At 43.8% G+C, this 15,222-nt stretch overlaps 1 protein-coding gene across 2 annotated transcripts in view; it reads right to left on the bottom strand.

Moving 5' to 3' along the window:
- Positions 1-10,941, bottom strand: part of LOC129816603 (voltage-dependent L-type calcium channel subunit beta-4-like) — a 65,966-nt gene extending 55,025 nt beyond the window's left edge. Inside the window, exons 1-2 of one of the 2 annotated variants that reach the window (XM_055871288.1) lie at positions 10,644-10,941; positions 9,688-9,771 (exon numbers count right to left, since the gene is read on the bottom strand). In XM_055871288.1, coding sequence (XP_055727263.1) covers positions 9,688-9,771; positions 10,644-10,694 — 135 coding nt within the window. In that variant the 5' untranslated portion in view covers positions 10,695-10,941. The remainder of the gene's footprint in view (positions 1-9,687; positions 9,772-10,643) is intronic. The other variant, XM_055871286.1, reaches the window with a different exon arrangement.
- Between the last annotated feature and the right edge of the window lie 4,281 nt (positions 10,942-15,222).

The raw sequence follows: 15,222 nt of genomic DNA, 5'->3' as shown, positions 1-15,222 counted from the left end.
ATCTAAGTGCAGAAGACCTGAAAGTGTCAGAGATGACCGGAGTATAGTCACTACTGAATTAGGCAAAGGAGCTGCAGAGAGTAGAGAACAGTAGAGTAGTACTTTATTGATCCCATCTTTGGAAAGTGTTTTATTTTATGACTCACTTGTCACGCCCTGGCCATAGAGAGGTTTTTATTCTCTATTTTGGTTAGGCCAGGGTGTGATTAGGGTGGGCATTCTATGTTTCTATTTCTTTGTTTGAGTGTTGTTCCCAATCAGAGGCAGCTGTCTATCGTTGTCTCTGATTGGGAATCATACTTAGGCAGCCTTTTTCCCACCTGTGTTTTGTGGGTAGTTGTTTTCTGTTTTGTGTCTGCACCTGACAGAACTGTTTCGTTTTGTTCTACTTTGTTATTTTGTTTCGGTGTTCAGTTTGATTAAATATCATGAATGCTTACCACGCTGCACCTTTGTCTCCTATTTCATACGACGAGCGTTACATCACTATTTAACAGAACCAAATACTGAACAGGGATGTCTTTAATACTGTAGTGTACAATAATAGAACTGGTAGGCTGTCAGACAGAGTTAGCCAGGGATGCGGATTGTGGAACTACTGTTCATTCAGTCTATGACTCAATAATACCACCTCAGATCAACTAAAGTCAGCCTGCTACCATGGAATCACATGGGATGGGATTATCTCATAATTTACAGTATTGTTGGTACATCCCGCAAAGACGCAATGTCATTTCAGTCTGTTAACGTCCCCTTTTCTTTATTTCAGTAAAGAAGGGGTTGTCGTGAGCTAAAAACATGTTCATGGGACAGAGCCCAGACTAAGAGACGCGATCAGGGTCATAGGTCAGATTGGAACACGTCATTTTCCCATAGAACTTGAATTACTCATTGTAATTCTATGATTATCCCATCATAAAGCCAACACTGAACATCTGGATACAGGAAGCTCACATGCCACTGTTCAACACAACATCTGGGGGTGAGAGATGAACACATTAAATGCTGCTGCATCGCTTGACAGTCTGAATCATTTCACCTTTTCACGAACGTGTCCATTATCTCTCCTCTCTCTTGACTCTGTCTTCTCTAGCTCGATTCTTTCTCCTCATTCAGCCTCTCTCAGAAACACGCCATCCTTCCCTCATTACTCTCAACCCTCTTTCTGTCCCTAACACCCTCCAGACACCATTCTCTTCTGGGAGAAGATTACTGTCCAAACACACAGCTCAGAGCAACCCCTGGTCTGAACAGGCTGTGGAGTTAGATACATTTTTAAGATCACCCAAGATCTGCATCTCTAGACACTGTCATGCACATACATGACTAACACCTTAAACGCACACACCAGCAGAAATCCACTTTTTCAAGCTGAAAGAAGATGGGCAGAGCTTACCCATGATTTTGCACAATGATGTAAGTCATTAAGTCATCGTTATAGTCAAAGTATGATATATTTGTGCTTGAAGTGACAAAACCGAACTGCCCTCTTTGTGCATATTCATGCCAATGACGTGTCTTTTCCTATGAATGACCACCCACCAGCATGGCATTGTTTATTAATCAGAAACACCTGAAAAATGTGTGCGTCACGACTAAGTTGAGCAACATAATAGATTGTCTTTAGCTACAGGAAATATGGTGGTTGAATGAAGATTGTTCACTTAGGCCGTTTACCATTGAAAAAAATAGTCAGTTCCGGTCTACAAAACGGGTGGGTCTCCCATAGACACCAACGCAATAGCAGCTGGGTCTGGTCTACTTAGTTCACTGACTATCATTGAACCGGAAAAAAAACAGCGAGTGGGGTGTCTCGCTTGCTCTTCTGTCTCTGGTACTTGGCTGCCTGAGCCATGGAGCAAATTAAAATAGCGGTCAACGTTAATAATCTTTGGATGCCAACACCAGTCGCACATTAGAAGACATAGCTTGGACTGTGGCCTACAAAAGCCTATTCCTGCTCTTTTCCCATGATCCATCATTTAAGTCATTTACATTTAAGTCATTTAGCAGACGCTCTTATCCAGAGCGACTTACAAATTGGTGCATTCACCTTATGACATCCAGTTGGACAGCCACTTTACAATAGTGCATCTAAATCTTTTAAGGGGGGGGGGGGCAGAAGGATTACTTTATCCTATCCTAGGTAATCCTTAAAGAGGTGGGGTTTCAGGTGTCTCCGGAAGGTGGTGATTGACTCCGCTGTCCTGGCGTCGTGAGGGAGTTTGTGAGGGAGTTCCATCAAACACATTTGGTGTGTCATCATAGTTGTTTATGACTTGTGGTCAGACTCGCTCAGGTGGAACAAATGTACATTTGCGCCTTTTTTCAATTATGATTTTAATGTCATTGATAAAACAGAGAAGTGTGAAATATTTTTTTCAGTGTAACAGTTGTTAAAGTACTTTATGGATTTCACCAGGTTCATATAAATAATATAGCATGTTGATTTGTTATTATGCATGCCTGCATCCTGGGAATAGGGGAGTGTGTACAGTCGTGGCCAAAAGTTTTGAGAATGACACAAATATTTATTTTCACAAAGTCTGCTGCCTCAGTTTGTATGATGGCAATTTGCATATACTCCAGAATGTTATGAAGAGTGATCAGATGAATTGCAATTAATTGCAAAGTCCTTCTTTGCCATGCAAATGAACTGAATCCCCCGACAAAAATTCCACTGCATTTCAGCCCTGCCACAAAAGGACCAGCTGACATCATGTCAGTGATTCTCTCGTTAACACAGGTGTGAGTGTTGACGAGGACAAGGCTGGAGATCACTCTGTCATGCTGATTGAGTTCGAATAACAGACTAGAAGCTTCAAAAGAAGGGTGGTGCTTAGAATCATCGTTCTTCCTCTGTCAACCATGGTTACCTGCAAGGAAACACGTGGTGTCATCATTGCTTTAGACAAAACAGGTTTCACAGGCAAGGATATTGCTGACAGTAAGATTGCACCTAAATCAACCATTTATCGGATCATCAAGAACATCAAGGAGAGCGGTTCAATTGTTGTGAAGAAGGCTTCAGGGCGCTCAAGAAATTCCAGCAAGCGCCAGGACCGTCTCCTAAAGTTGATTCAGCTGCGGGATCGGGGCACCAACAGTACAGAGCTTGCTCAGGAATGGCAGCAGGCAGGTGTGAGTGCATCTGCACGCACAGTGAGGCGAAGACTTTTGGAGGATGGCCTGGTGTCAAGAAGGGCAGCAAAGAAGCCACTTCTCTCCAGGAAAAACATCAGGGACAGACTGATATTCTGCAAAAGGTACAGGGATTGGACTGCTGAGGACTGGGGTAAAGTCATTTTCTCTGATGAATCCCCTTTCCGATTGTTTGGAGCATCTGGAAAAAAGCTTGTCCGGAGAAGACAAGGTGAGCGCTACCATCAGTCCTGTGTCATGCCAACAGTAAAGCATCCTGAGACCATTTATGTGTGGGGTTGCTTCTCAGTCAAGGGAGTGGGCTCACTCACAATTTTGCCTAAGAACACAGCCATGAATCAAGAATGGTACCAACACATCCTCCGAGAGCAACTTCTCCCAACCATCCAGGAACAGTTTGGTGACGAGCCATGACTTTTCCAGCATGATGCAGCATCATAAGGCAAAAGTGATAACTAAATGGCTCGGGGAACAAAACATCGATATTTTGGGTCCATGGCCAGGAAACTCCCCAGACCTTAATCCCAATGAGAACTTGTGGTCAATCCTCAAGAGGCGGGCGGACAAACAAAACCCCACAAATTTTGACAAACCCCAAGCATTGATTATGCAAGAATGGGCTGCCATCAGTCAGGATGTGGCCCAGAAGTTAATTGACAGCATGCCAGGGCGGATTGCAGAGTTCTTGAAAAAGAAAGGTCAACACTACAAATATTGACTCTTTGCATCAACTTCATGTAATTGTCAATAAAAAAAATATTGTCAATAAATTACAATAAATGTAATTGACACTTATGAAATGCTTGTAATTATACTTCAGTATTCCATAGTAACATCTGACAAAAATATCTGAAGACACTGAAGCAGCAAACTTTGTGTAAATTAATATTTGGGCCATTCTCAAAACTTTTGGCCACGACTGTACTTAAGTTTTGACCTGAGTGCCCGTGCTCAAATCATTTTGATGCACTATGAGAGGTAGGCAAGCTTTTTCTGTCGTCTTCAGAAAAGTTTCATTCCTTTAAGCACAAAGTCAGACACATTGTGTTTTGTTCATGAATAATGTTGTATATTTAGAGGTTACTTATAAGTGTATGGTATTGTTAAGATGTAATTGTACTTTTTAGGATAATATTAACATTCTGAATTTAACATGTGGTTACTAGCTAGCTATTGTATGTGTGAACGATAGCTAGCTCCTCTAATGATCCCAGTCCCTTGTATTGTGCGTCTATTGTAGAAAGAGTGCTCTATAAAGGTTTTGTATTTTCTTTTGGATGCAGGTATGTGGTTTTGTATATGTAAAATATATGTTATGTGTTGATACATAATTAGGAGAGGCTGTACTCATTTTTATATTCAAAATTTAATTTTGATGCACTATGAGAGAAAGAGGCGACGATTCGCAGAACATATGTGCTCAACAAATGTTTTGTATTTTCTTTTGGATGCAGATGCATAGAGTGAATTCTGATTCATTAAAACAACCTGATCTCCAAAGGCCACGTCTATAGTCTCAATCAACCACACACAACGCAGAGTTACAGCGGTGCAGTACAGCACCGGTTACATCCGCAAACATCCTTTCTGAATTTAAAAGTAATCCTCAAAGTAATCATATAGTTTTTCAAAAGTATCTGTAATCTGATTTCAATGTTTTTGCTGGTAATGTAACGGATTAGTTGCCGTTTTTTTGTAATCCCTTACATGTAACAGATTACATGTCATCCGTTAGTCCCCAAACCTGATGATAACAGAGAACACAGAATATATGATAATGTCCGTGCGTATATCCAAAATATCAATGACTTCTGCAACTCGACACAGTTTCACTGGAATTAACAAAAGGCAAAAGTCAGACAAACGTCAACCCTCAACATGTCAACCGCTATAATAGGCACAGTTTAGCAGAGACTCGTCTCTTGGTAGTCTTTTTCTGAAACGGTGCTAGTGTAACGGATGTGAAATGGCTAGCTAGTTAGCGGGTATGCGCTAGTAGCATTTCAATCAGTTACGTCACTTGCTCTGAGACTTTAACTTCTTGAGAATACAGGGGGTGCTGTTTTCGCATTAGCATAATTTCCTCTACAGATTAAACTGCCTCTTATTCAATTATTGCTCTTACTATATGCATATAATTAATACCATTGGATAGAAAACAATCTATAGTTTCTAAAACCGTTTCAATTTTGTCTCTGAGTGAAACAGAAGTCATTTGACAGCACTTTCCCTGACCAAGAAGAAGAATGCAAGATGTGTATGCTCGCTTCAATGCTCTGCCTATATATGGTCACGCCACCTATGACCCGAAACACACTTCATTCGTCTTCCTCTGGGTGTCAAGAGGACGTCAGAGGAGAAATTTTTTGTTTATCTTGTACTGACGTGAAATAAGACCTATTTCTTTGGCGTGACCGACAACTTCCGGTTCTCTGAATCGCGCGATTTGGAGGTGCGATTGTCTACTGTTTTGCTGCCGTTACGGATGAAAACTATCTCCGTCTCGAAGTTTGTTTGATACATGTGACCATATCATCCTAATGTATGTTTTTTCAATATAGTTTAATCAGATTATTTGAATTTTTTCGGGAGTTTTGCCGTGTTCCGTTCTGTGACTTTTTTTACTTTGGCCAGTCGACCAGTACATATGCTAAATGAAGAGGGAAAGTTGCCATTATGAATGGATTGAACGACTCATCAGGACTAAGGACACCTTGATCAACATTCTGATGAAAGATCAGCAATAGTAAGACCCAATTTACGATGTTATTTCATATATCTGTCGTGCATGTCAACTGGTCGTGGGCGCCCAGCTGGTTCTGGCTGGCGTGGCTATGCTAATTTAGCGCTACATTTTGTTTTCGCTATAAAACATTTAATAAATCTGAAATATTGTTTGGATTCACCAGATGTTGGGCTTTCAATATCTGTACGCTGTGTATTTTTTCTGAAATGTTTTAAGATAAGTAATTAGTTATATGACGTTGGTCTCTGTAATTGTTCTGGCTGTGTCGGCACTATTTCAGATTGTAGCTGCAATGTAGAACTGTGATTTATACCTGAAAAATGCAAATTTAAAAAAAAAAAACTATGCTATACCATAAATATGTTTTTAGACTGTCATCTTATGAAGTTGTTTCTTGGTTAGTGGCTATATATATTTTTATTTAGTCGAATTAGTGATAGCTACTGACGCAGGAAAAAACTGTTGGAGTAAAAAAATTGTGTCTTTTGCTAACGTGTTTAGCTAATAGATTTACATATTGTGTCTTCCCTGTAAAACATTATAAAAATCTGAAATGGTGGCTTTATTCACAGGATCGGTATCTTTCATTAGGTGTCTTGGACTTGTGATTTAATGATATTTAGATGCTACTATTTAATTGTGACGCTATGCTAGCGATGCTAATCAGTGTGGGGGGGGGTGGGGGGTGCTCCCGGACCCGGGGTAGGTGCTCGGTAGAGGTTTTAAGTAGGGTTGCCCCTTGCCCTGCAAGAGCCGCGGCTTTTGTGGAGCGATGGGTAACGACGCTTCGTGGGTGACTGTTGATGTGTGCAGAGGGTCCCTGGTTCGCGCCCGTGTCGGGGCGAGGGGACGGTTTAAAGTTATACTGTTGCATTGATGCTGTTGACCCGGATTACTGGTTGCTGCGGAAAAGGAGGAGGTTGAAAGGGGGGTGAGTTTAACGGATGTGAAATGGCTAGCTAGTTAGCGGGTATGCGCTAGTAGCATTTCAATCAGTTACGTCACTTGCTCTGAGACTTTAAGTAGGGTTGCCCCTTGCCCTGCAAGAGCCGCGGCTTTTGTGGAGCGATGGGTAACGACGCTTCGTGGGTGACTGTTGATGTGTGCAGAGGTTCCCTGGTTCGCGCCCGGGTAGGGGCGAGGGAACGGGTTTAAAGTTAAACTGTTACATTTACATTTAAGTCATTTAGCAGACGCTCTTATCCAGAGCGACTTACAAATTGGTGTTACACTCACATAACATTTATTAGCTAGCTAAGGTTAGCATGATAGCTAGTTACAATGACAGCTGTCAGTCAGTGCCCTATTTGATGTTATTTCCCTGCTACACGTAGAGATCAACACAACGTTCCCACCCCCAATGCCTGAATACGTATTAGCAGCCTGCGTCAGTCTTCGAGGTGGAACCGAATAAGAATTTCCGCTCTAGGACAGGAATTACTCGTAATAAGTGCAGCAACTTTCTCTGAGGTGGGCCATTAAAAATTCAATCTGGGATTTGTTTTTCAGCAAAACAGTAGCATTGAAATGACCATTGAACAGATTCCCAGATCCCAGATTGTACCATTAAGTAGATCCTCAGTAAATCCCCACTCTGGAAAGAGTCACTAGGCACTTCTGGCAGATGTTGCCTCTAACAGCCATCTATATCTATATAGTGTTATGAGGGCAAACTGAGGAAGGTCAGCCAGGCAGCAGTGCAGGATATCTCTGTGTGAGTGTGTGTGTGTGTGTGTGTGTGTGTGTGTGTGTGTGTGTGTGTGTGTGTGTGTGTGTGTGTGTGTGTGTGTGTGTGTGTGTGTGTGTGTGTGTGTGTGTGTGTGTGTGTGTGTGTGTGTGTGTGTGTGTGCGTGCATGTGTATTTTTTATGAATTTATGCATGCCTTGTCTACCTAGACGACTGTGAGAAGCTGTCTTTTCCCTCTAACCTTATGCCTCAATGGGGCACACACGTATTATACCAGTTACCCATACAGATTCTTCTGTAATTGGCAAACAGCATGAGATGCCTGTCTGCAAGACATAACTGGATAAGCATTTACCATTTCAGAGATAAATAAACTGTGAATGGAACAAACTGTGCTCTACTTCCAATTCAAAGACTTAAATTATTAATAGTGTATCATTTAAGTAGGATATGGTGAACATAGAATGAGGAAGACTAAGACTCTCTGCCTATCCAGACCGCATCTGCGCCCTGAAATACCACAGTATGCAAAGTAACCATTCAAACAGCACATGACTGCAGTGACCTATCTATAAAGTAGATTAAATACATTTGTATACCAAACACATTGAATGATCCAACCTCTTTGTAACATACACTGAGTGTACAAAACATTAAAAACACCTGCTCTTTCCATGACATAGACTGACCAGGTGAAAGCTATTATCCCCCACTTGTGAAATCCACAAAAAATCAGTGTAGATGAAGGGGAGGAGGCAGGTTAAAGAAGGATTTTTAAGACTTGAGACAATTGAGACATGGATTGTGTATGTGTGCCATTCAGAGGTGAAATGGGCCTTTGAACGGGGCATGGTAGTAGGTTCCAGGCACACCGGTTTGTGTCAAGAACTGCAACGCTGCTGGCTTTTTCAAGCTCACCAGTTTCCTGTGTGTATCAAGAATGGTCCACCACCCAAAGGACATCCAGCCAACTTAACACAACTGTGGGAAACATTGGAGTCAACATGGGCCAACATCCCTGTGAAACACTTTCGACACCTTGTAGAGGCTGTACTGAGGGCAAAAGGGCAGATGCAAATCAATATTAGGAAGGTGTCCTTAATGTTTTGTACACTCAGTATATAACGTAATATATAACACTTGACCGTAGCCCCCCTTTGGTATGCATTCATTAAGCCTCATAAGTGTCAGCAAATCTCTGGACATACTATCTCTGAAAATCTGTCATGTATTTTGTTCATGTCAATTATCTCATCCAAACTGTGAACCTGATTTGTTAAGCTTTACAGACACACAGACACACACGCTAGCTAGCACGTGGTAGACCAGCCCCCTGACAGAGAGATAGAGAAGCAGAACAAAGGTAGGCAATAACATTCAGGTGTCCTTGTGTTGTTGAATAGCCTTGATGGAAGCCAGTTCCCTAGGCAACCCATTAGTTTGGATGTCACAGTCCAGCAGCAAATGGTCCCCTCTGTATTACGGAATAATAGTTTTACACCGAAGGATTATTTTACATATTTTACATTTGTTATACAGTTGAACACAGGTGCTGAGACAACTATGACTTTGTCCAGAACAATATGTCTCACTCATTCATAAAAAATAATACATGAATGGTAGTGAATACAGAGATAATGAGAGGAAGTGAATTCCCAATAACACTCAAATCAAGGCCACTGGCTCCCCTGCAACAGAGGTGACAACCCCATGTTGAAGCAATATTGGTCTCGTTGACCGTTCTCTTATCCCAGAATAATTTAACCATTCAGAATGTTTCATTCGGACAATACATTTTGTACGGGGTGTAGTACAGACAGTATGCAACTGTTAATTGGATAACACAACTGGTTGTGGATTACAAGAGCAGTCCCTGCTGAAAAATTATCAGCAAATATGGTTTATAGTATTGTGCATAGCCTGTTTTGGACAAACATAGAGAGTGTAGTGGGATTTGTGCCCCGATACAATTTTTGCTCCTGACTGTGTAGTAATGCTGTAATTACTCTCGTAACAATGTTGTGATAACACGCTGTTACATAGGGATCTATTGGAATTGAGTAGTAATGTGTTACCCATCTGTCTCTCTCACCTGTCTGAGGATGAAGCTGGTGGAGTTGGTGCTCCCGTCAGACCTCTTTAGCCGGCTGCGTCTGGAGTAGGTTCCTCTATTCACCTGAGTAGGTACAGCCACAAACACACACATCATTCTCACTGTCACTCACTTTGCAGCACGACAACAAGGGCACCATAAGGAACACCGGGGCCCCACATGTGATCAGGTGATCAGGTGCCTGGGTATAGCCTGTCCCTATTGTATGCATTTCCATCCCGTCTGTAACAGTGTAGCCTGCTGTCCACTTCTGGCTGAGACCTGAAGACTTGCTCCCCAAACTAATGGCTAAGCTTTAGCTCAGCTTATGACCGTTCATAAGAACTAAGGATGTAACTTATTGCAGAGAAAATACACCTGCATCACATTTTATTTCTGCCTAACTTAAAAACAAGTGTGTCATTTTTAGAACCTATATATTACATGTTTACTATTTGTTGTAAGATCTTAAATACGTAAGATGGTCTAATATTTTGGTATAAGGCTGTAAAACTAGGTCATGTGTTCAGTCAGTCTGCCCTTCATAAATGGATTCCAGCTACATGGATGAATTATTAAATACTCTATTTCAAACCACATCAATCAAATTCACATACCATCTGCTAAACTTCACACTGAACACGACTACATCACATACAGTGCGAAGTTTATGACGTACCACGGATTATTGAGCGTTGTTCACAAATGTGAGAAAAATAAAGAAACTAGCCTATTAATAAATAAATATATAGCCAACATAAATCTGTAACTAACTTTCTGAAGGTAGGTAGTCTAATAGAGAATGCTTTCCCCATTTTGGTGCAGTGAAGTTGGTGGTCATCCCACAGGATAATCTTAATTACACATAAATGTGCAAAAAAAAATATTAAACAGCAGTAAGAGAACCGAGTCAGAAACCTATAGAGCAGACTATCTACTATACTGCGGTACTTTACCTTCTGGAGTCCATCGCCTGCACCGTGACGGGTGTAGATGTGCCGGGACATTTCGGCTAGTTCGTCAGTCCAGGGGGGAGGCTGCCTCTCTGTCCCGGTCCATGGCAACTGCTGTTGCGGTTGTTGAGTTGGTTCCTCCAGCTTTGCACTGTTGCTTACAAACTGTCAACAGAGAGAGGAATGATATGATACAGTGCTTTCTTGGTAAACAGTCCGTGTGAATTAACCAACCGGTATCTGTTTGCGCGCGTGCAGTAGTGCTTCTCTGTGCTGCTGTTGTAGGTTACGCTACAGATGTGCACACGCAACTGGCACGCTCTTGGCTGCTGAGCTCTGCCTCTCGCATCATCCATCGTGCTGACTATTTACATGATGTCAATGGCTCTATCTGTCATTCTCATCTGGAGAATGTATTGATGTTTCTAGTGACATCAGCTTCTTACATTACAGTTTTGTTTTATTACAGGTTTGTATGTTATGTTTGTATTTCTTTTTGACCTTGGAATAACCTCTGCGGGTCTGTACATATATATTTGGAATGTAAATAATGTAACAATTTACCCAAGAATGAAATATGAAAACAAGAAATCCTGTTGAAATGTATTTTGGGAATTGATAAGACAATAAAACTATTGTCCATTATTTGAACACTAAATATAAATGTGTATTTGGTGCTCTGTCTTACAGGGTAAACATATAAAAACAGACATAAAACATACATATAGCATTACACACATTGAATATTTACATTTCAACAGACTAATGAGCTGTGGTGTGGTGATGGGATCAAGAGAGAAAGCTGTGATGCCCTCTATTAAAGTATACTGTTTGTAATCCACTGCTAGTCAAGAGAGTGTGATTGGTTGATCAAAGCACTCCCTCTCCCAGGGGCTTCCTCTTCCTCTCCATAACAGGCATGGAAAGGGAGATCACAAATCTGACGTCACCCCATTGAAGTTGACATTTAAAACGGTTAAGGTAAGAAGAAGAAAAAAACAGTTATGGTAAGGGTTATTTTAATGTCACACCCTGATCTGTTTCACCTGTCTTTGTGCTTGTCTCCACCCCCCTCCAGGTGTCACCCATCTTCCACATTATCCCCAGTGTATTTATACCTGTGTTCTCTGTTTGTCTGTTGCCAGTTCGTTTTGTTCGTCAAGCCTACCAGTGTTTTTCCCCTTGCTCCTGCCTTTTTCTAGTTCCCGTTTTCTAGTTTTCCCGTTTTTTGACCCTGAGACTGCCTGCCGTTCTGTACCTTATGGACTCTGATCTGGATTGCTGACCTCTGCCTACCCTTGACCTGTTGTTTTGCCAGCCCCCTGTTCTAGTAATACACTTTGTTACTTCGACACTGTATGCATCTTCTCCTGAAATGTGACAGTACAAACTGGCCATGCCTGACCCAGCAGACTAAGACCAGCTCCGCAACGCCGCAACGCCAAGGAACCACCATTAGAAGGCACAAGGAGTTGCTTCATGGTCTTATGGAAGGGTTCCAGACCTTGGCCAAACGTCATGAACGAGCATTGAACACATTATTGGAGCAATTCCGCAGGTTGTCTGTTAGGCAGCCTACCACTACGGTAACTTCCCAGCCCCTCAGTAACCCGGCCACCCCGATTTCCTGGGAACCCCGCTTACCTTGCCCGGAACACTTCGATGGAGAGTCGGGCACCTGTCGGGCGTTTCTCGCTCAGTGTTCCCTCATCATCAAGCTGCAGCCCTCCTCCTTCCCCTCGAAGATAGCATACCTCATCACGCAATGTCCGGGAGGGCTCTTGCCTGGGCCACGGCAGTATGGGAACAGCAGTTGTCCGTATGCTTCAGTCTGGAGGAGTGCGTGGCGGATATGAAGAAAGTTTTTGATGCTCCATTGTCCGGGAGAGAGGCTGCCCGAAAGTTACTCCAGCTACGGCAAGACTCCCACAGTGTGGCAAACTATGCAGTAGATTTCTGTATGTTGGCAGCTGAGAGTGCCTAGAACCCGGAAGCGCTGTTCAACATGTTCCTGCACGGAGTATCGGAGGAAGTAAAGGACGAGCTTGCTGCCCGGGAACCACCGATGGATTTCGACTCGCTCATCGCCTTGACCATTCAGATCGATGGGCGACTACGGGAGCAAAGGAGAGGAGGTTCGATTTCACTTGCCCGCACAAGGCTTCCACCTCGCCTCCAAGACATCCCGGAAGTCCCAGAGGGCTCCGTTGCAGAGAGAACCCGAGGCTACCCGAGATCCCCCAAGAGTCTCCGAAGTCTGCCAATTCACCTCTTTCCGAGCCAATGTAACTAGGCAAAGCTAGGCTGTCTCCAGCTGAACGGCTATACAGGCTTCACACTAAGAGCTGCCTGCATTGCGGGACTACTGGCTATTTCGTGGCCACCTGACCACTAACAGACCAGGCTCACCGGTAGGAGCGAGTACTCTGGTGGGCCATACGGAGAACTTTTCCTCTCCCCTTACTCGCACTCCTTTTCATGCCATCTTGCTGTACTCATCAACTCTGGGGCTGATGAGAGCTTTATGGACGCTACCCTGGCGTCCAAGCTGGGCATCCCCACTCAGCCCCTCTCCATTCCCATGGACGTTCGAGTGCTGGACAGCCCTCTATAGGCTGGGTCACCCACAATACCACCCCCATCAACCTACGTGTGTCAGGGAACCACAGCAAGGCGATCCAATTCCTGCTCATTAAGTCTCCTCAGGTTAGCATAGTTTTGGGATTTCTCTTGGCTCCAGTGACACAATCCCCTTATTGACTGGTCTGCTGGTGCCATCATGGGCTGGAGCCCGTTCTGCCATGCTCATTGCCTGAAGTCAACGCAGCCTGCCCCGGGATGTCTTTCTGGGGACTTGGAAATTGCCCCGGACCTCTCCGCCATTCCCGCGGAGTACCAGGACCTCCGGGAGGTGTTCAGTAAGGCCCGGGCCACTTCACTTCCTGCCGCCACAATCCTATGACTGCAGGATCGACCTTCTCCCAGGCACCACTCCGCCCCAGGGACGACTGTACTCTATGTCGGGTCCGGAGACCAAGACAATGGAGACCTACATTAAGGACTTCCTAGCTGCAGGGTTCATCCGTCCTTCTGCCTTCCCCGCCCGGCACAGGGTTCTTCTTTGTGGAGAAGGACAAAACCCTGCGCCTATACATTGACTACCAGGGCCTCAATGACATCACAGTGAAGAACCACTACCCGCTACCACTCATCTCCTCGGCCTTCGAGTGGGCCACCATGTTCCCCAAGCTGGACCTACCGAATGCCTACCACCTAGTGCAGATACGGGAACGTGACTAGTGGTAGACTGCCTTCAACACGGCCAGCGGTCATTCGAGTATCTGGTCATGCCATTTGGCCTTACCAACGCCCCTGCTGTGTTCCAGGCTTCAGGCTGTGTTCCAGACATGTTGAACCGGTTCGTCTTCGTCTACCTCGACGACATCCTCGTGCTCCATGTCTGACAGGTTCTCCAACGCCTCCTGGAGAACCAGCTTTTCATAAAAGCAGAGAAGTGTGAATTCCATCGCTTCACCATCCCCTTCCTGGGTTACATCATCGTTGCAGGGAGTGTACAGATGGATCCCGGGAAGGTGAGAGTGGTGGATTGGTCCCAGATAACCGGATGTTTGTTCTTGACGCTGTCCACTCCCCGGTCCTGGAGTGGGCCCACTCCTCCAAGCTTGCCTGCCAACCGGGCTCCCGTTGGACCTGATTTGCTCAAAAAAAAATTGTTCGGCCCCTACAAAAAAAAAGCCCAATAATGATCATTTACATAATTCTCATTTCCAGTCAACTTGACATAGCTGTGGGAAGCATTGGAGTCAACATTGGCTAGCATCCCTGTGGAACGATTTTGACACCTTGTAGAGTCCATGCTCTGACGAATTGAGTCTGTTCTGAGGGCAAAAGGGGGTGCAGCTCATTATTAGGAAGGTGTTCCTAATGTTTTGTGCACTCAGTGTGGTCCTCCATTGCTATGCCTAAATGGTTAGTATTATCTGGGATCCTTGGGACGTCCCTACCCTAGAGCCTAACCCTATCCCCCTACATCCCTCTTTTCATGTGTCTAGGATATTTTTTCATCCTGTCTCCTCCCCTTCATCTATACTGATTGAAATGGATTTAACAAGTGACATCAAAAAGGGATAATAACTTTCGCCTGGATTCACCTGATCAGTCTATGTCTGGTGTTCAATAGTATTTCTGTACACTATGTGCATTCAGTCTTCTCCAAGGACATTTTAGAGTGGGAAAAATAGTCAAGAAATTGACCCTGCCATTGAACAATGTTTCCAAACTCCAGTCCTCCAGTAACCCTAACAGCACACATTTGTATTGTAACCCTGGACAAGCACAACTGATTCAACTTGTCAACTAATCAAGCCCTCAATGAGTTGAATCAGGTGAGTTTGTCTGGGGGCACGACAAAAATCTGTGCTGTTGGGGGTACTGGAGGACTGGAGTTGGGAAACACTGCCCCTAGAGGATCTTGGAAATGCACACAAGCCAGTAGAAGACAGCTCCCATGAAGTGGGATAATTAGACAGGACACCAGGCTTGTTAAACCTTCAACCTCTGT

Source organism: Salvelinus fontinalis, chromosome 19 (genome assembly GCF_029448725.1).
Source record: "Salvelinus fontinalis isolate EN_2023a chromosome 19, ASM2944872v1, whole genome shotgun sequence".
NCBI lineage: Eukaryota > Metazoa > Chordata > Actinopteri > Salmoniformes > Salmonidae > Salvelinus > Salvelinus fontinalis.
Note: the sequence above shows the minus strand (reverse complement) of the source record. Positions and strands in the feature narration are given on the sequence as shown.